At 37.2% G+C, this 25,204-nt stretch overlaps 1 protein-coding gene and 1 long non-coding RNA gene across 2 annotated transcripts in view; one reads left to right on the forward strand and one right to left on the reverse strand.

The window, feature by feature from the left end:
• The window catches only part of LOC308622610, a 31,701-nt gene extending 14,465 nt beyond the window's left edge, over nucleotides 1–17,236 (forward strand). Inside the window, exon 3 of the long non-coding RNA XR_014016657.1 lies at nucleotides 17,052–17,236. This is a non-coding gene — a long non-coding RNA (uncharacterized lncRNA). The remainder of the gene's footprint in view (nucleotides 1–17,051) is intronic.
• TMEM209 (transmembrane protein 209) overlaps nucleotides 9,154–25,204 on the reverse strand; it is a 30,874-nt gene continuing 14,823 nt past the window's right edge. The window contains exons 7-15 of the mRNA XM_081244143.1: nucleotides 24,728–24,903; nucleotides 24,053–24,124; nucleotides 21,713–21,809; nucleotides 18,577–18,702; nucleotides 17,251–17,348; nucleotides 16,050–16,164; nucleotides 15,854–15,951; nucleotides 14,093–14,166; nucleotides 9,154–10,983 (exon numbers count right to left, since the gene is read on the reverse strand). Coding sequence (XP_081100269.1) covers nucleotides 10,929–10,983; nucleotides 14,093–14,166; nucleotides 15,854–15,951; nucleotides 16,050–16,164; nucleotides 17,251–17,348; nucleotides 18,577–18,702; nucleotides 21,713–21,809; nucleotides 24,053–24,124; nucleotides 24,728–24,903 — 911 coding nt within the window. The 3' untranslated portion in view covers nucleotides 9,154–10,928. The remainder of the gene's footprint in view (nucleotides 10,984–14,092; nucleotides 14,167–15,853; nucleotides 15,952–16,049; nucleotides 16,165–17,250; nucleotides 17,349–18,576; nucleotides 18,703–21,712; nucleotides 21,810–24,052; nucleotides 24,125–24,727; nucleotides 24,904–25,204) is intronic.

Here is a 25,204-nt window from a genome sequence, read left to right on the forward strand (position 1 = left end):
TTGTCTTGTTCCTGATCTAAATGGAAATGGTTTCAGTCTTTCACCATTGAGGATGATGCTGGCTGTGGGTTTGTCATATATGGCCTTTATTTTCTTGAGGAAAGTTCCCTCTATGCCTACTTTCTGCAGGGTTTTTATCATAAATGGGTGTTGAATTTTGTCGAAAGCTTTCTCTGCATCTATTGAGATGATCATATGGTTTTTCTCCTTCAATTTGTTAATATGGTGTAACACGTTGATTGATTTGCGCATATTGAAGAATCCTTGCATTCCTGGAATAAACCCCACTTGATCATGGTGTATGATCCTTTTAATGTGCTGTTGGATTCTGTTTGCTAGTATTTTGTTGAGGATTTTTGCATCTATGTTCATCAGTGATATTGGCCTGTAGTTTTCTTTCTTTGTGACATCCTTGTCTGGTTTTGGTATCAAGGTGATGGTGGCCTCGTAGAATGAGTTTGGGAGTGTTCCTCCCTCTGCTATATTTTGGAAGAGTTTGAGAAGGATCGGTGTTAGCTCTTCTCTAAATGTTTGATAGAATTCACTTGGGACGCCATCTGGTCCTGGGCTTTTGTTTGTTGGAAGATCTTTAATCACGGTTTCAATTTCAGTGCTTGTGATTGGTCTGTTCATATTTTCTATTTCTTCTTGATTCAGTCTTGGCAGGTTGTGCATTTCTAAGAATTTATCCATTTCTTCCAGGTTGTCCATTTTATTGACATAGTGTTGCTTGTAGTAATCTCTCATGATCTTTTGTATTTCTGCAGTGTCAGTTGTTACTTCTCCTTTTTCATTTCTAATTCTATTGATTTGAGTCTTCTCCCTTTTTTTCTTGATGAGTCTGGCTAATGGTTTATCAATTTTGTTTATCTTCTCAAAGAACCAGCTTTTAGTTTTATTGATCTTTGCTATCGTTTCCTTTATTTCTTTTTCATTTATTTCTGATCTGATTTTTATGATATCTTTCCTTCTGCTAACTTTGGGGTTTTTTTGTTCTTCTTTCTCTAATTGCTTTAGGTGCAAGGTCAGGTTGTTTATTCGAGATGTTTCCTGTTTCTTAAGGTGGGATTGTATTGCTATAAACTTCCCTCTTAGAACTGCTTTTGTTGCATCCCATAGGTTTTGGGTCGTCATGTCTCCCTTGTCATTTGTTTCTAGTTTTTTTAAATTTCCTCTTTGATTTCTTCAGTGATCACTTCGTTATTAAGTAGTGTATTGTTTAGCCTCCATGTGTTTGTATTTTTTACAGCTCTTTTCCTGTAATTGATATCTAGTGTCATAGCGTTGTGGTCGGAAAAGATACTTGATACAATTTCAATTTTCTTAAATTTACCAAGGCTTGATTTGTGACCCAAGATATGATCTATCCTGGAGAATGTTCCATGAGCACTTGAGAAAAATGTGTATTCTGTTGTTTTTGGATGGAATGTCCTATAAATATCAATTAAGTCCATCTTGTTTAATGTATCATTTAAAGCTTGTGTTTCCTTATTTATTTTCATTTTGGATGATCTGTCCATTGGTGAAAGTGGGGTGTTAAAGTCCCCTGCTATGAATGTGTTACTGTCGATTTCCCCTTTTATGGCTGTTAGTATTTGCCTTATGTATTGAGGTGCTCCTATGTTGGGTGCATACATATTTACAATTGTTATATCTTCTTCTTGGATCAATCCCTTGATCATTATGTAGTGTCCTTCTTTGTCTCTTCTAATAGTCTTTATTTTAAAGTGTATTTTGTCTGATATGAGAATTGCTACTCCAGCTTTCTTTTGGTTTCCATTTGCATGGAATATCTTTTTCCATCCCCTTACTTTCAATCTGTATGTGTCTCTAGGTCTGAAGTGGGTCTCCTGTAGACAGCATATATATGGGTCTTGTTTTTGTATCCATTCAGCCAATCTGTGTCTTTTGGTGGGAGCATTTAGTCCACTTACATTTAAGGTAATTATCGATATGTATGTTCCTATTCCCATTTTCTTAATTGATTGTGTTCGTTATTGTAGGTCTTTTCCTTCTGTTGTGTTTCTTGCCTAGAGAACTTCCTTTAGTATTTGTTGTAAAGCTGGTTTGGTGGTGCTGAACTCTCTCAGCTTTTGCTTGTCTGTAAACGTTTTAATTTCTCCATCAAATCTGAATGAGATCCTTGCTGGGTAGAGTAATCTTGGTTGCAGTTTTTTCTCCTTCATCACTTTAAATATGTCCTGCCAGTCCCTTCTGGCTTGCAGAGTTTCTGCTGAAAGATCAGCTGCTAACCTTATGGGGATTCCCTTGTGTGTTGTTTGTTGTTTTGCCCTTGCTGCTTTTAATATGTTTTCTTTGTATTTAATTTTTGACAGTTTGATTAATATGTGTCTTGGCGTATTTCTCCTTGGATTTATTCTGTATGGGACTCTCTGTGCCTCCTGGACTTGATTAACTATTTCCTTTCCCATATTAGGGAAGTTTTCAACTATAATCTCTTCAAATATTTTCTCATCCCTTTCTTTTTCTCTTCTCCTTCTGGAACCCCTATCATTCGAATGTTGGTGCGTTTAATGTTGTCCCAGAGGTCTCTGAGACTGTCCTCAGTTCTTTTCATTCTTCTTTCTTTATTCTGCTCTGCAGTAGTTATTTCCACTATTTTATCTTCCACGTCACTTATCCGTTCTTCTGCCTCAGTTATTCTGCTATTGATCCCATCTAGAGTATTTTTAATTTCATTTATTGTGTTGTTCATCATTGCTTGTTTCATCTTTGGTTCTTCTAGGTCCTTGTTAAATGTTTCTTGCATTTTGTCTATTCTATTTCCAAGATTTTGGATCATCTTTACTATCATTATTCTGAATTCTTTTTCAGGTAGACTGCCTATTTCCTCTTCATTGGTTAGGTCTGGTGGGTTTTTATCTTGCTCCCTCACCTGCTGTGTTTTTCTGTCTTCTCATTTTGCTTATCTTACTGTGTTTGGGGTCTCCTTTTTGCAGGCTGCAGGTTCGTAGTTCCCGTTGTTTTTGGTGTCTGTCCCCAGTGGCTAAGGTTGGTTCAGTGGGTTGTGTAGGCTTCCTGGTGGAGGGGACTAGTGCCTGTGTTCTGGTGGTGAGGCTGGATCTTGTCTTTCTGGTGGGCAGGACCACGTCTGGTGGTGTGTTTTGGGGTGTCTGTGGACTTATTATGATTTTAGGCAGCCTCTCTGCTAATGGGTGGCGTTGTGTTCCTGTCTTGCTAGTTGTTTGGCATAGGGTGTCCAGCACTGTAGCTTGTTGGTCGTTGAGTGAAGCTGGGTGCTGGTGTTGAGATGGAGATCTCTGGGAGATTTTCACTGTTTGATATTATGTGGAGCTGGGAGGTCTCTTGTGGACCAGTGTCCTGAAGTTGGCTCTCCCACCTCAGAGGCACAGCACTGACTCCTGGCTGCAGCACCAAGAGCCTTTCATCCACATGGTGTATTCTTTGTTTTAAGAAGAATTCCTTTTTATCAGGTTTTCATGGAAGTTTGTTTTCCTGCTAGTGTTGGAGGGTGTCCTGCAGAGGCAGCGGGTGGCTGTGGCTCACTGTGGGGACAGGGACACTGGCAGCAGAAGTTCTGGGAAGTACTCCTTGGCGTGAGCCCTCCCAGAGTCTGCCATTAGCCCCACCAAAGAGGGAAAAAAGGATATCTTAAGCCTTCTCTGTATTCATAGCACCTAGCAAACAACTTCAATCAATATTTATTGGATGGATGGATACAGAAATGAACAAATGCACATAATAAACATCCTTAGACATAACGTTTTTCCTGATGAATGTTTTCCTAGCCAAACAGTATTAAAGGAGCATTAATATTTTATATAAAATAGTAATATTTTAATATAAAAATGAACATTTTGGTGGGCTTTGCACATTGTGGCAGATTGTATTTTTCAAAAATGGCCACATCAATATATGTCCCATCCCACGTGCTGTGATGTGGGACATCCCTCCATTGAGAGGTGGGGTCTATGTTCTCTCCCTTTGAAACTGGTCAATTCTTTGTAGCTGTCTTGATCAACAGAATGCAGTGGAAGAAACATGGAACTTTCAAGCCCAGGTTATAAAAGGTAATATGCTCTGTCTCCACCTCCCCCTCTTTCTCAAGATACTTGCCCTTGGAATTCAGCCACTATATTATGAGGAAGCCCAGGCCACATGTGGAGGCCAAATGTGGGCCTTCTGCCCACATTCTGAGTTAGGTCCCCAGTCAATAGCCAGCATCAACCACTAGACATGAGAATGAACAGCCTTAAAAGTATTCAGTCGTTCAGCCCCACACACTGTGGAGCAGAGAGAAGCCATCCCCATTGTACCCTACCTGAATTCCTGACCCATGGAGAGAGATACTAAATGATTATTGTTTTGGGGACAACTTGTGCAGCAGGAGTGACTGAAACACACACGTAGTCAGTCCCATGTTGTGTTCTGAAAGGGTTGTACCAATTTGCACTGCCATCAGCAGTGGAGGACTATGGCAGATTCACCACAACCTCATGAGCCCTGGAGTGTGGCCTCTTTGTGGGCATTTACCCCAAAGTCTTAAAATCTTATCTCTGCTTCTCAACTGTAAGCTCCTTGAGGGGATACATCACTGCATTTTTGCTCACAGTTCTTCGCTGGCCCTTGGTAAATGCTTGTGCATTTGTACATTTGTTAAAAGTGTGCATAACTAGGGTATACACTGTCCTGGCCAGGAAGCACAGACTCTGACCACGTAGTAGATTGAAGCTATCTTGGTTTCCTCATCAGAGAAAGCAGATTTCAGAGAAGCAGCTCGGAAAACACATCCTCTAGTCTGATTATACATAAACTTGGAGGAAACTGTACGGTGTGTTAGGGAACAGGATAATGGTATCCTATAACTGGATCAGAGTGTTCCCAGCCCTCATACCTTGCATCCACCCCCAATATAGCTCCAGCTTTGAGAGATTGCAAGATGCCTCCAATTTTGCATTCTACTGAGAAACTACTGGCAGATACGTATCTAGATGGGGTTTCTCCGCCAGCCATGTACACACTCTTTACTATTGAATCAATTTTCATACAGCCCATCAAAGAGGAATGCATGGAAATGTAGAACGGGCCCTCTGGCCTTTCCTTCTACAAGTTTAGATCCACTGCCTGTTGCCAGCTCCTTGCTTCTTTTCTTCTCTGCCATGCTTCCACTCACCGGCCAGAGAGCTCTCCACGGTCTTCAGCATGGAAAGCACACTCGTCGAAAATTACAGTCCAAAAAAAGAAAAGGGTTGCTTCTCAAGTGAATTCTGTCTACTTAACCCAATTATTAATTTAACAAATATTTACTGAACACCTAACACGCACCTGCCCTCAAGGACCTTAAGGAAGCCGCAGCCTAACAGAAGCTCTATCATTTACAGGAGTTCTGTTCACCTGAGAGGCCTGCAGTTTTTCTTGGGTATTTGTTGTAGCATGGCCCTACTATTATACCTGCCAGGATAGGGTCAGGAGGGCAAGCCAGCCTGGGGGTGGTTGAGTGGAGAGGGGTATGTGTGGTGAAATAGAGTTGTGGTGGGAGAAAGTAGCAACTTAGAGAGATACACTAGTTTAAATGAAGGATAATTTCTCTGGCTACACAGAAAAAATATCTGTGTTTTATTTAAGAGACACTGTATTCTAGGATATGGACTTTGCCTCCGGGTTCTATCCAAGGCACTTGGTCTAAGTGGAGTCTAACCACTGCTTTAAGGTGGTTAACTCCAGGAATTTTCAAGATGGCATTAAATAAACTTTAAAGAATGCATGCAGAACATTTAACTGGAAGCTGAGCATTGTACTGAATTTATTCTTAAGGGTGGTTAGCTAACTTGAGATGGAAGCCATATAACACCTTTTCAAACCACCAAGTTTTGGGGCTGATGGCTTTAGTTCAGACTTCATTCTGCCAAGTCTCACTTTCACGAGTTAGCAGGACTACTCTTCTCCTCACACTGTCCAGTGGATGATACCCTCTCCATTAGGAACAAAAGGGGCCTTTCTTTGGAGTTGGAGCTCAGTAAGCTAATGCCTGTATTCTGGGCCAAAACTATCACAGAGTTGCCTGATTCCAGTCTACGTACCATGTGTTTGAAGACGAATCATGCCTGGCTGTGGCTCCTGAAAAAACAAGTTTTGCCCCCCAACAGAGCCGATCACCACCTTCTGACTTTCCTCCTATGGGATGCAGTTCATGAAAGCAGTCTGATTCAGGATTGTTATTTTTTTTCCTTCTAGTTTAGAAATGGGAAAGGAAGGAGACAGTGTTTTCTTGGTAGACCAGAAAGCCCAGCCTTCAAGATACAAGGGTGCTACTGTCTCTGATTGGGAAATGGCCAGGTCTGGGGTGGGGGAAGGAGAGAGGGAGCAAGAGGCAGATACAGCTGGGCTAGGACAGTTGGGGTGGGTGTGAATGTGTCAAGGCATGAAGATCTGTATACATCTCAGCATGATCCAGGAATGACAAGAGTTGCTTTACAATGCTAAAAAGGGCCATTTCCTAGTTTTATCCTAATGTTATTCTGAAAGACTTTTTAAAGCCATTTTTTCCTTACCCAAAAGCACTGTCATCCATTATTTTCATTCAGCTTCTCAATGATCTCTGAGGTGTGAATAGTATCTTTCTTATACCCAAAAATCACAGTGTAAAAATTGCCCTGCCCCAATAGTGACAGAGCTCAGTCCTCCAAAGTCTCAGCCCATTCAGGCCAGTGGCTCGTCTAGCCAGACTGTGGAATATTCGTTTCGGGGGCATGAAAGGATTTAGTTATAACTTTACATTTCATCCACAGCAGTGCCTGGGATTGTCTGCATGTGACTTCGCTAGGGAATATCTTTGGGATCACTGTTGTCCTAGGTGGACAGAATGCTGGGCACCCATGAGGCTGTTCTTCATACCCATCGTGCTGTATTGGACTCTTCTCCCTAACCCCGACTGAGGTGCCACCCTCTGTAGAATCCATAACCTGTCCCCCAGGTCAGTGCAGCTCATTCAGTGTGGAAATGGAATTACTGATGACCATTCAGGGGTCAAATTAGAGATGTGGCTCAGAGCTAATGCCTAACAATCCAGCAGGCTCAGCATAAAGCCACTGGCATACACAATGAGATGTGGCAATGTCACTGGGGCCTAAGAAGCACAGGTGCTGATGTGCAAACCCCTCTCACTCTAAATGGGCAGATTACCGCCCCTCCCCCCCACCCAAGGATCCTTCCCCAAGGCCTTCTTGCCAGAGATTCCAGCCCTCTGCTGCTTATCCTCAGGTATTGTTGGCCCTACCTACAAGCAGGAGAGTGCTGTCACTGAAGCCACCTGGACGGATGGGTGGGCCAGCTAGTCTCTCCTGGCCCCTCACAGTGGACCCTGAAGCATCTGGGACAATGTGCTGCTGGGAAGTTTAACAGCCTCACCTCAGGTCACTAAGGAAGACCCCCAAGAGTACCGGGAATTGGTTGTGTATTTTCCTAATGCCTACACGTTTTAGGCAATGTCCCTGCTGCAGCTCTTCAGGCCTGGGAATGTTTCCTCCTCCTTAGGCCTAGACACAAAAGGAAAGTCAGTGCGCCTGGCTGCTCAAAAGGTGTCCTTTGACGAGAACTCAAGCCTTTCCCAAAAGGTAGCTTTAGCCATCATCAAAGTCTTCCTGAACAGTAGCACAGCACAGACTAGTAAAAAACTCAGGTCTTTCATGAGGATGAGACAAGCTATGAGGACCCATCCTTAGAGACTAAAAGTCACTTCTGAATTCATTCATATGGCGGCTGAGTGCCAAAAAGGGGGCACAGATCTAATCACCCTGGGGGAGAAATGACTGCCAGCTGCAGTGGTCAGGATCAGCTCCAAAAAATAGCAGGTTTAATTAGAGCAAAGTCTCAAGGGAAGGGTAGACTGTAGAGGGGGAGGGGACATCCTCAGGGAGTGATCAGGATGGGCAGGAGATACATGCAGACAGCCCAGCAAGGAGCAGCCTACAATGGCTGAAGCCAAGGATCCAGGTGGATAAGGCTAGCTTGGGGCCAGATTGTGAAGGGTTTTAAATGTCAGGCCAAGGAATTTATCAGAAGAATGAAATGATCAAACAAGTTTTAGGAAGATGAATTTCAAGAGAGTGTGCAGGATGAATTGGAAAATCTGGAAGCATGGCAACAATTAGGAAGCTGTGAGATTAATTAGGCTGTTGTAGTAGTCCTGTGTGAGTTGATAAGGGTGTAAATGAGCATAGTGGCAGGAGAAATGGAAAGGGACAGCTGCAAGAGACATTGTTAAGAAAGAATGGATGAGATTGCTGCCTGATTGGATTGGGGACCCAGGGAGCTCAAGGAGTCAAGATGACAGCAGAGTTTTGAGTGTGGGCGACTGGTAATGCAATGAACAGAAAAAGGGATGTTAGAGAGGGAGCTGTTTCAGCAGATGTGAATTCAGTTCCACACATGGAGAATGTGCACGATATCCAAGTGGAAATGTCTGACAGGTCACAGGAAATTGAACACTAGAGCTCAGGAGAGACAGTATGGTTGGTGATGAACTTGGGAATCAAATGCAGAGGTGATAAAATGAAGTCACAGAATGAATGAGATCTCTAAGGAAAAGCATAAGCAGTGAGACAGAGGACCAAAGCATGACCTTTGAGGAATGCCCGCATTCCAAGGATTTATAATCACAAAGCTGAGTTTAGAAGTGCCACCTACATGCTGCATGTCTTCAACACTAAAATATCAGTTTAAAGTGTGTATCTATTTGAGAAAGTCAAGCAACACAGCATTTTAATGTTATAGTAGGAACTAAATTATAAACATGCCTCTAAACAAATCTGGCTGAAGAAAAGGCTGATATTCATAGAGAAAAAAAGAATAAGTGATACAGTGAACATAATCTAGAAGATTAGTGGATTTGATCCCACAAGGATGAGTCAAGCAAAGAAAATAAAAACTTGTGAGAACTATTTACTCATTTTAACACAAGGACCAAAATATTTACCATGTTTGCAGTGCACTGTCTTCCTGAAGTATGAATTCAAACTCATTCATCAAAGTATTTTTAATAAAAGCTATAGTAAGTATATGCTGGCTCAAACATTTGTGAAGACAAGTTAATAAATGAAAGCTACCCAGAGTATAGTAACCCACACCACCCTTAGTATGCAAACAAAATTTCTTTTCTTTTCAATGCGTACCCCTAGTCTTTTTACGTGAAATATTTACCATATATTGCATTTCTGACACATAAACTTTTTTTAATATAAGAAATGACACATCATTTTTTATTCTTTGTAATTGTGAAGTAGACACACCAACTTTTGAAACAGGAGACTTCGATTTTTACATGTTCTTATATTTAACATGTTTAATTGGTATTTTATCATAACAAATTTAACATACATCAAAAGCAGTTAAAAGATAAACTTCCTTTCCTTTGAACATCTGACTTTTAAAAACAGGAACAAGATTTACAAATTATACAAAATAAGCTGCATATGTAATACTGACAAGCAGTTATTGAGAAAATACTAGTTTTAGTTGTTTCCAGGTAAAGCAGTCTCTAGTAACATGTCAACCCAGAAAATACATGCAATTGCTAACTAGCTTTAGATATACTACATATACATGTAAGAAAATAAAGATGGAGAGTCAAGCAAAACTTACGAACTTGGTTATTTCTTACTCTCCAGATATTCTGAACATATCTAAAAAATTTAAACAGATATCATATGATTTTAAAGGGAACTCTTAATACAATATTATGGAACAGTGAAACTGAGTTATTAAAACCAAGGCAATGGTTTTCTTGATGTCTTCAGCCTCTTAACTAAGACCTAAATAGTTTAATTCTATCAGCTAAATTTAATCCAAGAGTTGACTTTTTATTTTTATAGTTGTTTATTTTTTAGTTTACAATCTTTTATTCCTATCAAGTCTTTGAAACCGGTGTGATTTTACACTTATGGCACATCGCAATTTGGACTAGGCGTGTTTCAAGTGCTTAACAGTCTCAGGTAGCTGCTGTATTGAACAGCACAGCTTTAGAGAGACATATAAAGAAATGCACGTGCCTATGTGATTTCAAACCATGGTCGGTGATATGAAGCAAAGGTGAAAGGTACCAAGAGAGAAAACCGTCAGGGGAGCTGCGGGAGGGGGGAATGGAAGGAGTTGGGGGAGGGAGAGCTTCTTTGGGAAAGCAACATTTAGGCAGAGCCTAGAAGGGTGCTGAGGAGGGTTGGCTAGACCAGGAGTGGGGCCGGAGTGTCTCAGGCAGCGGGAGTGCACGGAGGCCCTGGGATGAGAGCTGAGAGAGGGCCAGTGTGGCTGGGGCATGGAAGGAGAGGGGCAAGGCAAGACTGGAGTGGAGGCAGGCGCGAGGGGGGCAGAGGGAAGATCAGGCAGCATCTTTCAAACCATGTTCAAGACTGTGAACTTCATCAGGAGTATACCGTCAAACCTCTTCCAATTGATATTTTTTAAATGCACATGAACTATTATTTAAAAGTTTATCTCATTTCTTTAAATATGGGCCTTGGGCTAATTTGTTGAACACTGGGGTAATATAAACATTAAAAAAAATAAGCAATTTGCTTTTTTAAAAAAATTATTTATACTAAATAACTCAACTGAAAAAACAATTTTTGTGGGGAGGAATCAGGCGGATGATTCTTATTTGGGGGGTTACAGTGAAGAAGGACTCAATTAAGGGGGAACTGCACTGTTTTGGCCAAGAAAAATCTGAAGGGTTGCAGTTTTTTTCTGAAATGATAAAGTAATGTTTCTTGGTGTAGAAGATATAGGGCATACTTTTACAAAGAAGTTTCATAATAGCTAATTTTTTGTTAAATCTAAAGAGTCTAACATACACATATGTATCTTATTTCAGAAGAGGCAGTGACTCAGAGATACTTAGATTCAACTTCTGATTCAGTCAGATAAAGTCCAAAAGTTTGGAATTAAATGACCCACTACTCGCCAAAAATCCACAAAATATTCACACCGGATAGACCAAGATTAACTCTCCTATAAAGAGAAAAAAAAAAAGTTTTAGTGGAATTGATTGCCCAGCATTTAAGGTCTTTTTTCAAATAACTAAAATAGGAGTCTTTACAAGGGATACATGTTTAATTAACATTTAGTGCTTTTCTGAAATAAGTTATGTTACACATGGTTCATCAGGTGAATGAATTCTAGGAACAGTAATTACTTTCTTAACTGTGCTTAAAACCCAAATTTAGAATAAATGGACTTATGGAGTGTTGAAAATTAATTTTTCAGTGGACCTCAAGGATTACTACAACAGACAGAGTTAAACAGGACAATTTTAGCAAGTAGGATTTAAGTAAAAGTGTCAATTAAATTTTTAAAAATTGAGGAGTTAGAGATGCTAGGCCTCTTAGAGAATTTTACCTGTTCAAAAAAGGTCATTTCATCAACTGTGTTTTCCCATTTCTCCATACCCTCACCAACACTGCAAATGATAAATTTCAATTTGATAGAAAAAATGTTTTAATTTTGGTTTGATTGTATATGAGACTAAGCATCTTTTCATGTTCATTAACCATTTGCACGACACTCTTCTATGAAAGTCTCTCGTGTCTTTGACCATTTTCTAAATTTTTCTTTTCCAATTAACATATATGCTCCTTATACATGATGGATATTAACCTGGCTTTGCTCTAAATGTTGAAATTATAATTCTTTGTCTCAGTTTGTCATTTAGTTTTAAACTTTATTTATGGTGTGTTTTGCTAAACAGGGCACTTAAATTACTGTGCAGTCAATTCTGTCTAGATTTTTTTCCTTTTTGGAGGTAAAACATTCATCTCATTCCACTACCACACAAATACGTGGCATTGAACTGATGATGGATTTGTATCAAACTGCTGTGTTATGGGCATGATTCCAAATGGTCTACATTTGAGCCACTTGCTTATTTCCTTTAAGCAAAGGAAATTTCCTTCCTTTAAGGTATAGGAGAGCAGTTTTTAACATTTGATTGTTCCAAAATGTATTAAAACGATTAATCATATTTTAAGTTAATTTCAAAGACTTTTCCCTTGGTTAAAAAAAAATCCCAAATAAATAAAACAGATTAGTTTTAGTCTAAAATGTTTCATTTTCCACATGTAAGTTCCTCATTCAGAGAAGATAAGCACTTTAAATATTATACCAATTCTTTTGGGCCTCTGCGTCAATTACTGCCCCACTAAGATGTTACAGAAAACCCAAATGAACTTTTTGGCCAACCCAATACTTTTAAAGATTTTACATTTTTATGTATATGGCAAACTATATATGGTACTCAACACAAGCTTCATGCTATCATGACAAATCACTTATGTATCAAGTATCAATTTAGATTTTTAGAGAAAAGATAAATTTTCAATTAAAACCAAAATGTCATTATTTATTTAAAATACTTCTAAATTAATTCCTCACTTCAAATAGTCTTCCAGAAACACTGTTAAGAATTACAAAACAATATATTTATAGCACATTCCATCTTTCTAATACATGTATATCTATCTAAATACTGCTAGAAAATTTAGGAAAAAAGTCTGTATTTACTGACATAGAAGAATATCCAAGATATACCATAAGATTAAAAGGCAGGTCACAGAGTAATATGTTTGGGTACAATATATTTTTAAACAAAATGAAAACTAAAAACAAAATCAACTTTCCCCAGAAAGTAGTCTGAAAATGTACACCTGAAACTGTTAACACAATGGATACCTCGAGGGAGAGTTGATCAGAAGAGAGAGTTGATCAGAGGGGAGTTTTCAATGTCTAGTTTATACACTGCTATATTATTTAAATATTTCTATATTGAGCATGCATTATTTTTGTAATTAAAAAAATAAAGAAAAAAGAGCCATGGTAGCATAAATATTCTTTAACTCAGTATATCCAACGCATTATTTCAACATGTCATCAATATACAGAATTATTAGAGATATTTTACTTTTTCTTTTTTGGTACTAGGTCTTCAAATTCTAGTCTATGTAGTTTACACTGACAGCCCATCTCAATTTGGACTAATCATGTTTCGAATGCTCAATGCCACATGTGGCTGGCAGCTGCTGTATTGGACAGTGGAGTTCCAGAACCTGTATAAAACAGGACACCTATAAAACTGAAAAGAAGCATGCATACCAAACTGGAACAGACCCCCGATGTTTTCTATTCAGCCCTTCCCTTTACATTTTTTTTTTTTTTTTTTTTTTTTTTTTTTGCGGTACGCGGGCCTCTCACTGTTGTGGCCTCTCCTGTTGCGGAGCACAGGCTCCGGACGCTCAGGCTCAGCGGCCATGGCTCACGGGCCCAGCCGCTCCGCGGCATATGGGATCCTCCCAGACCGGGGCACGAACCCGTGTCCCCTGCATCGGCAGGCGGACTCTCAACCACTGCGCCACCAGGGAGGCCCCCTTTACATTTTTTTAACCTCAGGTTACTCAGTGCAGGCAGAGATGGACCCAGAAGCCAGATTTTCAGACTTCCAGTCCTTGCATTACCAGATTTACCCAGCATTAGCTGAGGTCCATTTACTTTGAATATTATTTGAAGGACTAAAATTTCAAATCACCTAAATAACAAGACAGCAATTTTGAGTTTATTGTAACAGTATGTGAGCTTCATTACTAAGTATTTAGAATAAACAAAGTAAACAATTTCAACTGACCATTTTTCCATCCCAATTAACAATATTATGGAACCAGTGCTGACTTAGTCTCTCTGAAAGTGTAAACACTTTGCAGAAGGCTTTGTGTCTGAAATGGGATAGCTTGAATAAATAGGACTCCAGTTTTGTTTTTGTTTTTAAATTTTAAAGTGGCAAGAGCCTGATATATCAGGGTTGTTCCTCTGAGGGACACAGCTGTAAAGCCAATGATGTGGTCAAATTGCCTTTTTATCAATGGGGAAATGGAGGTTCCAAGGAATTACTGTAATGGACTTGCTCAAGATGGCAGAGCTGGTTAGTGACAGGGCTGAGCTAGTACTAGAAGCCATATCTCTTACTGTTTAGTCCACAAATCTTCAGTATATGATGCTGCCTTCTGCAGAATCTGAACATAAGAAAAACAGTATATCAGTTAAGTACTTGTATTTTTAAAGCATAAGTACTTACCCAAGCATTCCTGACTCTTTGGTCTTTATGATGTAGAGGAACATTAACAATGTATGAAACATATTATTTCGGCCCTGGAACAAAGACAAAAAATACAGCAAGATTTAAGCCTAACGAAACCAAACCATTCAGCCTGAAAGGTAAATGTGATCCTATCAATTTATATTCTACTAACTCGGAATTCCATGTAATTCAGCCTTTCATTCATTCATTAAACGAAGTGCCCACTTTTGTGCTAAGAAGTGGGAATACTGTGGTGAATAAAACAGAGAGGATCCATGTAATTGAGGAGCTTAAGGTCTAGTAGGAAAGGCAGACAGGAAACTCAGAATTACAATAAAGTGTGATGAATGTTATGAGAAAGAAGGAGGTGTAGGGTGCCATGGGAACATATGCATTAAACCCAGAGTGGTGAGGCAAGCAATGCCTCCCTGAGAGAGAAATTTTTAAGTTGAGCCCTGAAAGATGACCAGAAATAAACACATTGGGAAGTTCCCATACATGGGGAGAAGCATTTATGAAGGTCTGGATGGGAGCTATTCTGAAGCTGGTACCCCTGTATCCTACACACAAAAAATACTCTATCCCACAAATTAACAGCATAAACAACAGTGTTGGGATTAAAAAACCTTTACTCACACTTCAAAATACATTATGATATATGTTAACAGTGTAAGTAACATATTAAATGTAAATTTATTTTATCTACAAGGGACTATGAGGCAGCATTTTGCCAGCACTAAAATCAAACTATTATATGTAATTTCTGGTCTGTGAAATAGCTCCTGATTTAGATTTTCAATTTACTGATTAACTTATACCTGCTTATTCTGATTTAGTGCTTTTACTAAAAAATCTTAGGATATATGATTTTTAAAGACAGTGTTTCTTTAAAAAAAAAAAAAAAGGATTTGCATGGAACTTGAATGGCCCAAAATATTTACACTTACAAAGTTGAAATATTAAACTTAAAAAAAAATGACATATTCTCTCCTGGGTATCTGATGAAGTGAAGGATACAATTTATGCTTATAGTCTATGTAAAATTTCTTAGTATAGATGCTGGTAACAAAAATAACTGCAAAGGTCATCAACAGAACTGATGTTTGTAATCAAAAGTAAAATACCTGGACAGAAGTGTAAACTGGTACAATCACCTTTTTGATAACATTTTAACAGCCTCGAAAATATTCTATAACCTAGAATTCCATTTTTGGACTTCAGGCTAAAAAACTACCCAAAATGCAGACAGCTATATGCATAAAGGTATTTATGATAATGAAGACTTAGAAACATCCAAAATATCTAACTGTAGGGGAGTGGTTAAATAAATTATGTTATAATTTTGTGAAGTTTTAAAATAGCCATTAAAAAGTGTTTTAACGAAGATTCTTAAAGGCATGGAAAATTATGCTATAACATTAATTTTAAAAAGGATATAAAACTACATAAATAATATGATTTCAACCCATTAATAAGTACAGAGAAAGACCAAAATGAAATTTACCAAAAAAATTATACCAAATGTTAACAGCTTCCTGTAAATAATGGAATAATGAACGTTTCTTCCTTTTCTTCATACTTCTCCAAATTAAGCACATATTACTTTTAGAGTTTTAAAAAAGGGGATATAAAACTAGTACTTTTTCCCTAATTTAAAAAGTTTACCTATTCCATAAACAAGATAATCTAATTTTTAAAATATTAACAAAGCAAGTCATCCATGACATTAGTAATAGCAACTGCTACATTTAGAAGTACCTTTGGAAGACTGTAGACATGACGCTGGTAGATTAGCTCATAATGGGGAGGGTTGATAGCACTCTGATAAATGCAAAAAACATTCTCATTTGTCACGTCTGTAAAGGAAATATGCTACATTAAAAAAAAAACAAAACCACTAGATGTATTTCATGTGAAAAGCTCAATTCATCCTTTTAAGAGAGGTTGTTTATACCTGGTTTATTTGGTGTCTGAACAAAGTGCTGAGAAGTAAATGTTTTTCCATCAGGGTATTTAGGATGTGGAGGTAGTCTGGAATCAAGGTAGGTGCAAAACACATGCATGATGATCTGAAGACGAGGAAACAATTTTTCAAAGTCAGCATGAAAATTGATCAAGTATGTGGTACTTTTAAAACATGTTTATAATGACGTCAATTTTTAAGTTTTTCCCCAAAGAAAGAATTAGCAAAAATGCTTTCACGTGGTTATATCTGTAAGATGAAATCTATAAAATGAAAAGATTAGAGCAAGACATTCCTAGTTTTCTGTTAAGTGGATCATTCACACCCATATAGGTAATTAACAGCAAAATCAAAATAAAATACACATACATTCAATTCTGAATTTGAGTATCAGCACTTAAAACTTCATTTTCACACATAACAGTCACTATAAAAAACAAAACAAACATAATTTTGAAAAACTCTTAAATGCTCAAAAACTTTATACTCTTTGATTTCATAAATCTATTCTAGGAATCTTTCTTAAAATCATAATCCTAAATAAGAAAGAAACATGCATTATGTTACTCCTGGCAGTATTATTTAAGACAGAAGAACAAAAATCCCTCCCCCACTACATGTTTCCTAAACTTTTAGGTCCAATATAGGAGAACAGTTAAATGACAGTGTGTAATAGTGCAAATAAGAACACTGAAAAGTGAAAAAAAGCAGGAGACATAATTTTACATATGGGATTATTATATCTGTATCGATAAAAACATTAAAAATAGCACAATCTAAGTAAAGAAAAGAAAAGAAGAAAATATACCAAAATATTAACAGTGGTTGGGTTAAGATGCTGGTACAAAAAATTTTTTATTTCTACCTAGTTTCTAAGTTCTTTTTATTTATTTTATTTTATTTTCACTTTCATTCATTCATTCATTTATTTATTTACTTATTTACTTATTTATTTACTTTCTTTCTTTTTTGGCCTCACTGTGTGGCTTGCAGGATCTTAGTTCCCTGACCAGGGATTGAACTCGGGCCCACGGCAGTGACAGCCAGCGCTGAGTCCCAACCACTGGACTGCCAGGGAATTCCCTCTAAGTTCTTTTTAATACTCATTTTTATAATGGAAAAATAAACCCAATAACAAAAATGTCTGAACTGAAAAAACAAACTGAAAAAAACAAAATAAAACGGGACTTACAGCAGAATCAGTGGGCAGGTCTGTATCCCACTTGCGGCCTTTGAAGTCTCCACCTCTATTCCATCGAAATGAGCTCATACAGCCTCCTTGAGAAAGTTCTGTAGCAACAGAGGTAAAATAAAATAAGCTAAGAACATACAAGAAAGAAGGAAAAAAAAAAGGCTAAGGGGTTACAATAAGCAAAGTATAACATCGAAAAACCTGATCAAAACATGCAGACAAAGAAATACAAGATATAAAAGATTAATTTAAATAGCACCATGGGGACTTCCCTGGTGGTACAGTGGTTAAGAATCCACCTGCCAATGCAGGGGACACAGGTTTGAGCCCGGGTCCAGGAAGATCCCACATGCTTTGGAGCAACTAAGCCCGTGTGCCACAACTACTGAGCCTGTGCTCTAGAGCCCGCGAGCCACAACTACTGAGCCTGCGTGCCACAACTACTGAAGTCCTTGTGCCTAGAGCCCATGCTCTGCAACAAGAGAAGCCACTGCAATGAGAAGCCTGTGCACCACAATGAAGAGTAGCCCCCACTCGCCACAACTAAAGAAAGCCCACGCGCAGCAAAGAAGACCCAGTGCAGCCATAAATAAATAAGTCATGATAAATGTTTATTCCTAAGTAAGTCATGATAAATGTTTATTCCTAAACCTCAGTCCAAACCTAGACTAGAGAAGGGGCAACATTACATTTTCAAATTAAGATTTATGATAAATCTAAAGAGTGAAATACTATTTCTAACACTTGTTTTAGTTATGAGAACATTTTACAGAGTTTATCCAAATAAATGTAGGGAGGCATAAAGAGAGTATGTGGGAGTACCAGGGAGGCTAAATTTCCTGAGTCTCAAGTCAGTCTCCTCAGAAGATGCTATTTCCCCCAAATAATCAGAATATAACAGAAATATAAAGAAGCAACATATTACATATGACTTATAAAAATCGAAAGAAATAGGATCAGCATGCTGAAATTATAAAGAATGTCATTGTGGCATCCATTCTTGGTAGCTTAAGAATAGAAAATGAGTGAAATATTCATGTGAGCCCATTTAGCTCATATTTAAGTTTCCCTTTTTAGAACAAAATTAGTAATTAATGTATTCAAGGCTAACTACATTATTTTGACCATTTTTAAGCATATAGAATATAAAACTCAAAAGTTGTTCAAGTATAAGCCTTAACAAAGCCATAATTAAATACATATTTATAAAATAAGATACTTCAGTGATACTTATAATTAAAAAAATTTTTTTTTCCATGTTACCTGTATAAAATTTCAAACTAGTGAAAAAGCTCTCATTTTTTCCCTCTTCAAATCAATAATTACCTTTGATCCTTTCAAACAAGTATTCCTGATTTGGCGTGAGGTCTAGATACTGCACGATTGTATTTAGAGTTGGAATGAGTGGAGCTTTGACCAGAGCAGCCTGCTTCAAGCTAGTAATACTAGCCTCTGTTAAAATCAAAACACACAGAAAACAGATTATTCCTTATGTGGATCTTTGAAAAAACTTCAAATGCTCTTCCTTCAATAGATGTTGAAGGAATAAAGGAAAGCAATGATAGTTTATCTTAACAATCTGCATTATCTACTTTACCTACAATTTATTTGATCATTTCTGGCAAGGTGGCCAGATTTACACAAACACATGCATACTCCAAAAACAGCCAAATCCATTTTGTCAGATCTATAAACAACTAATACACAGAAGATTTTTGTGGGGTATATATAAAAAGACACATGAGAGCTTTCAAAATCAGGTTGAATTAAAAGTTGCCCATTATGCCAGTGACAAGTGAAAACTTTTTATGACAGTGATTTCTCTCATCACTTCATGAAAGACAACTATCCAAAGAAATGAATAAACCAACAGAAAGTTTCAAAATGTACAACCATACTAGTAATACCCAATGTTGGGAAAAAGGCTTTCTTATATGTGACATTATTGCTAGAATATAAATTGGTATAAGCTTTTTAAAGGGTTATGTACATTAAAAGCCTTAATATATTTATACCTGTTGAACTTACAACTTCACTCCTAAGAAATTATCCTAAGGAAATAATTATAAATGTACACAAATATTTAGGTAAAAGGACATTTACTTACAGCATTATTAATAACAGTAAAGGGAAAATCTTCTAAATTTTAAATAATAAAGATCAGTTAAATACAATATATTACATACATAAAAAAGAAATACAAACTAGCCATAAAAATAGTACTGGAGAATATTTAACAAAATAGAAAAAGTGGAGGGAAAAAAGCAGGTAACAAAACAGTATGACCCCAATTTAATTAAAAATATATACATACATATGTACTATTTGCTCAACTCCTAAATATACACTTTTCACATTTTAATGTTGTTAAATTATGGTATAACTTATCATTGATATATATAGTATCATAGTATTTTTCTCCAAAAGGAGTAAGTGATTGTGATTTAAAACTGATTGATTGTAGTTATCTACTGAAGTGCAATCATGGGTAATATCTTTGTGTATTTCTGTACTTTCCAAATTTTCTACAATGAACATATGCATGTTGCTTTCATAGTGATAAAACAATGTTATTCTTTTTTAAATATTTATTTATTTATTTGGCTGCGCCAGGCCTTAGTTGCAGCATGCAGGATCTTTTAGAGGCGGCATGTGGGATCTAGTTCCCTGACCAAGGGTGGAACCTGGGCCCCCTGCATTGGGAGCACAGAGCCTCAGCCACTGGACCACCAGGGAAGTCCTGTTATTCTTTTTTAAAAAGCACATCACACTGGTAAAAATGTTGTGAAAAATACATATTTTTATAGCTTATAAAAAAGCTCAAAAAGGATAAGCATAGGTTCAAATAACATTACCAAGAAGGTAACCCTCTGACTTTGGAGTCAGAAAGCTCTGGCCTCAAATCACTGCTCTGTGACACTGGGCAAGTTACTTAACCTCTCTGAGTCTTAGTAGCCTGATCCATAAAATGTGGCACTAAAAGCTAGCTTTCAAGGTTAATGTGAGTGTTGTATACATTATATACAAAATATTTGGATACTCAACACATGGGTACTTTAGCGAAGCACAACACTATACTTATTCCAGAGAATAAAGACCGATTAAAAGATACCCAAAAGCAAGTGGAAAGTGTTAATGTACAATCCAAAGCCCTTACATATTTCAAAGAGAAATTTATTCTCTAGAAAGCTGACTGACTAAAATATTCCTTATTTATAGTTTGAAACCTAATTATTTAACACTAAATAAGTTACAGTATATATATACTTTAGGCAAATTATATTACACAAAACCTTCACAATTTTATTTTTAGCAGATAAGAAAAATATATTTTTCTTATATTGAAAAAAGGGGACTTTAAATTAGCACTGTACACATTTTTTATGCTTTGTACAATTTGTAATTAATATCTAATAAGAGACTTGTATCCTGAATATATAAAGAACACCTACAACTCAATAATAAAGAGACAAGTAACCCAACTTAAAAATAGGTAAAGGGGAAAAAAAACTGGGTAAAGGATCTGAAAAGATATTTTGCTTATGAAGGTATATGAATGGACCAGCACATGAAAAGATGCTCAACATCATTAGCCATCAGGGAAATGCAAACTAAAAACACAATGTGATACCATTCCATATCCATTAGGATAACTGAAAAAGACATAATAACAAGTATTGGCAAGGATATGAGAAACTGGAGCCCTTATACACTGTAGGTGGGGATGTAAAATGGTGCAGCTGCTTTAGAAAACAGTCTGGCAATTCCTCAAAAGGTTAAACATGGATTTACCATATGGCTTAGCAATTCCACTTCTAGGTAATACCCAAGAAAAATTAAAATATAGTCACACAAACATTTGTACGTATGTGTTCATAGCAGCATTATTCATAATAACCAAAAAAGTGAAAACAACCCAAATGTCAATCAAATGATGAACGGGTAAACAAAATGTGGTAGATCCAAACAATGGGATATTATTTGGCAATAAAAAGAAATGAAGTACTGATAAACACTACAACATGGATGAACCCTGAAAACATTGTTAAGTGAGAGAAGCCAGTCACAAAGGACAACATATGGTATGATCCCATTTAGACGAAATATCCAAAACAGGCCTATCTAAAGAGACAGAAGGTAGGCTGGTAGTTGCCTAGGGCTGGAGGATGGGTGGTGGGAAACGGGTCTGTGGGGTTTCCTTTCTGGGTGATGAACTATTCAAACTTGACTGTGGGGATGGTTTGCACAACCCAAACCTTTGAATTGTAGACTTTAAATGGGTGAACTGCATATATCTCAATAAAACTGTTATATATTTTTTAAAGTGATATTATAGACATTTAGTTTTTTTCTTCACCTCAAGATAACAAAAGGTGTTGTTAAATAGCCCATTACAAGAAGAAATTTTCCACTTGGAAGATTCACTGAAGGAGCTCAAACGCTGGGCTCTGTTTTCACATACCTCCTATTTGCAGCTCTGGACAACCCATTCGCCTCATTTGTGTGCTGACAGACTCAATCTCTTGTACAAGTGGCACTAATATTGTCTCATTGATCCACTAGGAAGAAATGAGGTAATGATTTTACACACACAATTTTAAAGCATTTCTCAAATAATTATTTTCATGAAACTATTTTTGCTGTCTTGTACTTGAATATTAATAGAGTATAGTGAAAGAGAATGGAAGTAGCAGCTACCTGAAGTCTAGAGAGAGAGATAAGTAAATATGCTAATGGAGTATAACCTGACTAAGTTATATTCTTAAATCACAGATGCCTATTTTTTGAAGACATAAAACTTTCAGTTACATGTTAAGTTTTTCTTAAATTCTTCTTTCTGGGATCATTATTTTTATTTTATTTATTTATTTATTTATTTGTTTGTTTGTTTGTTTTTAATTTTTATTTATTTATTTATTTTTATTAGTTTCTGCTTTATAACAAAGTGAATCAGTCCTGGGATCATTATACTTAGCTAAAAGGATCATCTTCAGTTTACATTTCTACGGTAATTATTCACACATTTACATATGTAGCATTTATACTGGTTTGTGGTTAGTAGAATAGTTTTTAAAACTAACATAACTGATTAGCTCTCAGCAGGCTCACTCAATCCCCTAACCATGTGGAAAACAGATTTTACTGTATTTGAAACTAGTTTGTGAATATTACAATATTCACTTTAGGACCAGGAATTTCAAATTCTACTTTGCATGGCTGATACCAAACTCATTCTGGGATGTGAAAAGACTGCCCAAGGAAATACCCCATCTAGTTTGTGTGTTATGTGTTTGTTCACAGCAACTTCAACCACCATTTCTGTTTCCACACTTCTGTTTAACCACAAAGTAGAAGGACGAAAACAAGCTTCAGATCAAATACAAGTCTATACAATTCATTACAAAATTTTTGAATTAAAAAGCCTCTGAAAATGAAGTGTTTTTATAATCTATTTATCAAGAAAATTTGATATACTGGCAAGACCTGAACTGAATTCCTGTGAAGCTATTTTTAGACTTTATCCTACCTAGTGTGACAGTTCACATGCTTTGCTGCAGAAACATTAATGTGGTTGATTACTGAGTACTAACAAGACCCTGATAGTGTATTACAAAATATATGGTATATGGATATACTGCTTTTTAAAAAAAACTACAAAAACCCCTAAATTTCAGAACATTGTAGCCTAAGGAATTCAGATAAAGGATTGTGTTTGTATTTCTTCTAGGCTAATACTTCTGACCAAGACTTTATAAATATATTAACATTTTTAGATAAGCCTATGGGTGGAAATAAAAGAAAGTACAGTTCTAGGACATCATTTCACTTGTTCATTCTTCCAACATTTATTAAGTGTATCCTACTTGCCAGCCACTCCTAGGCTGCAACAAAATTATCTACTAGCTCCAGGAGAGAGATCTAGGCCTCATTCCCAGAAAACCTGACTGCGTAGTTCTAGGGCTGGCTCCGGAATTCTTATTCAAAAAAGCCAACCAGGCTTCTGGTTCAAGAAAGTAGGCTACTATTTTCACCACTCCGTCTTGATACCCTATTTAAATTATAGTAAAAGAATAAAAAAGGAGAACAAAGTGATTTCAACATATTTCTAGAAGCTATACAGTGGGTGGATGAGTGTTGAAGGATCAAACAGTGGAAGAAGCGGCAGCCTCTACAGAATCTAAGTGGAGGGGCTTCCTGCAGTGGAGGAGGGGCCAATTCACCCCGCCCCGGAACCCGGACAAACGGGTACTACAGAGAACGACAGAAAGGGGCAGGGTTGAAACCAGGGAACTAACTCACTCTATATGCAAGAGCTGGCCTTGCCAACCTCTAGGCCAAAGATTAGAAGGTTCTTCTTTAGAAAAATCGAAGAAATTGATATACTCTGAAGTAGCTTCAAGCATATGTTATGTTCTCTAACTCTGAAGTTTTCTGACATTAAGGACCTCATTTTTGCTTCCCTCACATTTCTAGACACATAATAGGCTCTGACAGGAAAGCTCTTTGAAAAGTAAAATTGAGATGTTGGGAAAGGGAAAATCTTAGCAACTAAATACACTGTTCCTTTATCCACTCAAAATACACTGATTTGCTAAATACGGAGGGGAAAAAATTCCCCAAGAATACAGACACCATATGGTAAACGTCATGTTTATTCTTATATATGTGCCACACATATTGTACTTTTAATAATACTTAATTCTGATATTCTAATAATTAACATCTCTAATTGATATTCTAACAACATACTTTGTACATTAAGAGGCACTAATATTGTCCAAAGAGTAATGTTAGAACTTACATTTCTGAACTTGGCTGTCCATGAATCCATATGATCAAAAAGTTGTCTATTCATAGTCACTCTTGCCCAGACCTATTAAAAATGTTTAAAATGAACAATCAAATAAAATGCCAGTTATCAATCATTCCTTCCCCCACCCTTAGAAATATCTGGGATACTTTGGAAAAAACTTCATGAATATCAATACTGATCTAATTAATATGCAGTAGTTGCTATTCATGCACACATATATATTTAAAACTCCTTACATTGATATGTTTGAAGAACATTCTTCCTGCTTTTAAGAACAAAATTCAAATCCTTTATTTGCTTTTAAACTGATGAAGTTACAGAATATCAAATGTTCTAATCTAAATGTATTTCAAGAGCAAGAGTCTTGTATATGTTAAGTACAAGTAGATACTTGAGATACCTTTTTAATATAAATGAGTGCAGAAAAATGTTTTAGGCAGGAAAGTAATGTTAACTATGTGTCATAAAGAGTAAAACGTACAATATAGTTCAGTTTTGGGTACACAAACTTAAGGAGTCTTTCTACTGTTTAATGTGCGCCAGATTTATGTTTCTAGCCAGTAGAAGTGGAGGTTACAGAAAAAAAAGTTCCAGAAGAAGAAGAGAAGACTTTCTAACAATCTGTAAATCATAAATATGAAGTCATTTTTATTTTCCATTTACCTCCTCTGCAGCTTGTTTAGAACTGAGATCAGCTTCATCTTTGTTAGCACATGGGGCCTGAGACCTACAGGCAAGCTGATACTGAAACTTCTTTAAAGTTTGTGCATAATCCCCCATAGAACGACTGTAGTTCCAGAAAGTAGGACTGCTGGAAGGCGAAGTAGAATCTGGGCTTCCTACAATGATTAATTTAAAGATTATCAGTGTGTTGTAGTAATTTTTTTTTTTTTTTGCGGTATGCGGGCCTCTCACTGTTGTGGCCTCTCCCGTTGCGGAGCACAGGCTCCGGACGCGCAGGCTCAGCGGCCATGGCTCATGGGCCCAGCCGCTCCGCGGCATGTGGGATCCTCCTGGATCGGAGCACGAACCCGTGTCCCCTACATCGGCAGGCAGACCCTCAACCACTGCGCCACCAGGGAAGCCCTGTTGTAGCAATTTTGATACCTAGGGTTGGTATATGAACTCTGGGTATGCAGG

This window comes from Mesoplodon bidens (assembly GCF_964165515.1).
Source record: "Mesoplodon bidens genome assembly, chromosome: 9".
NCBI classification, from domain to species: Eukaryota; Metazoa; Chordata; class Mammalia; order Artiodactyla; family Ziphiidae; genus Mesoplodon; species Mesoplodon bidens.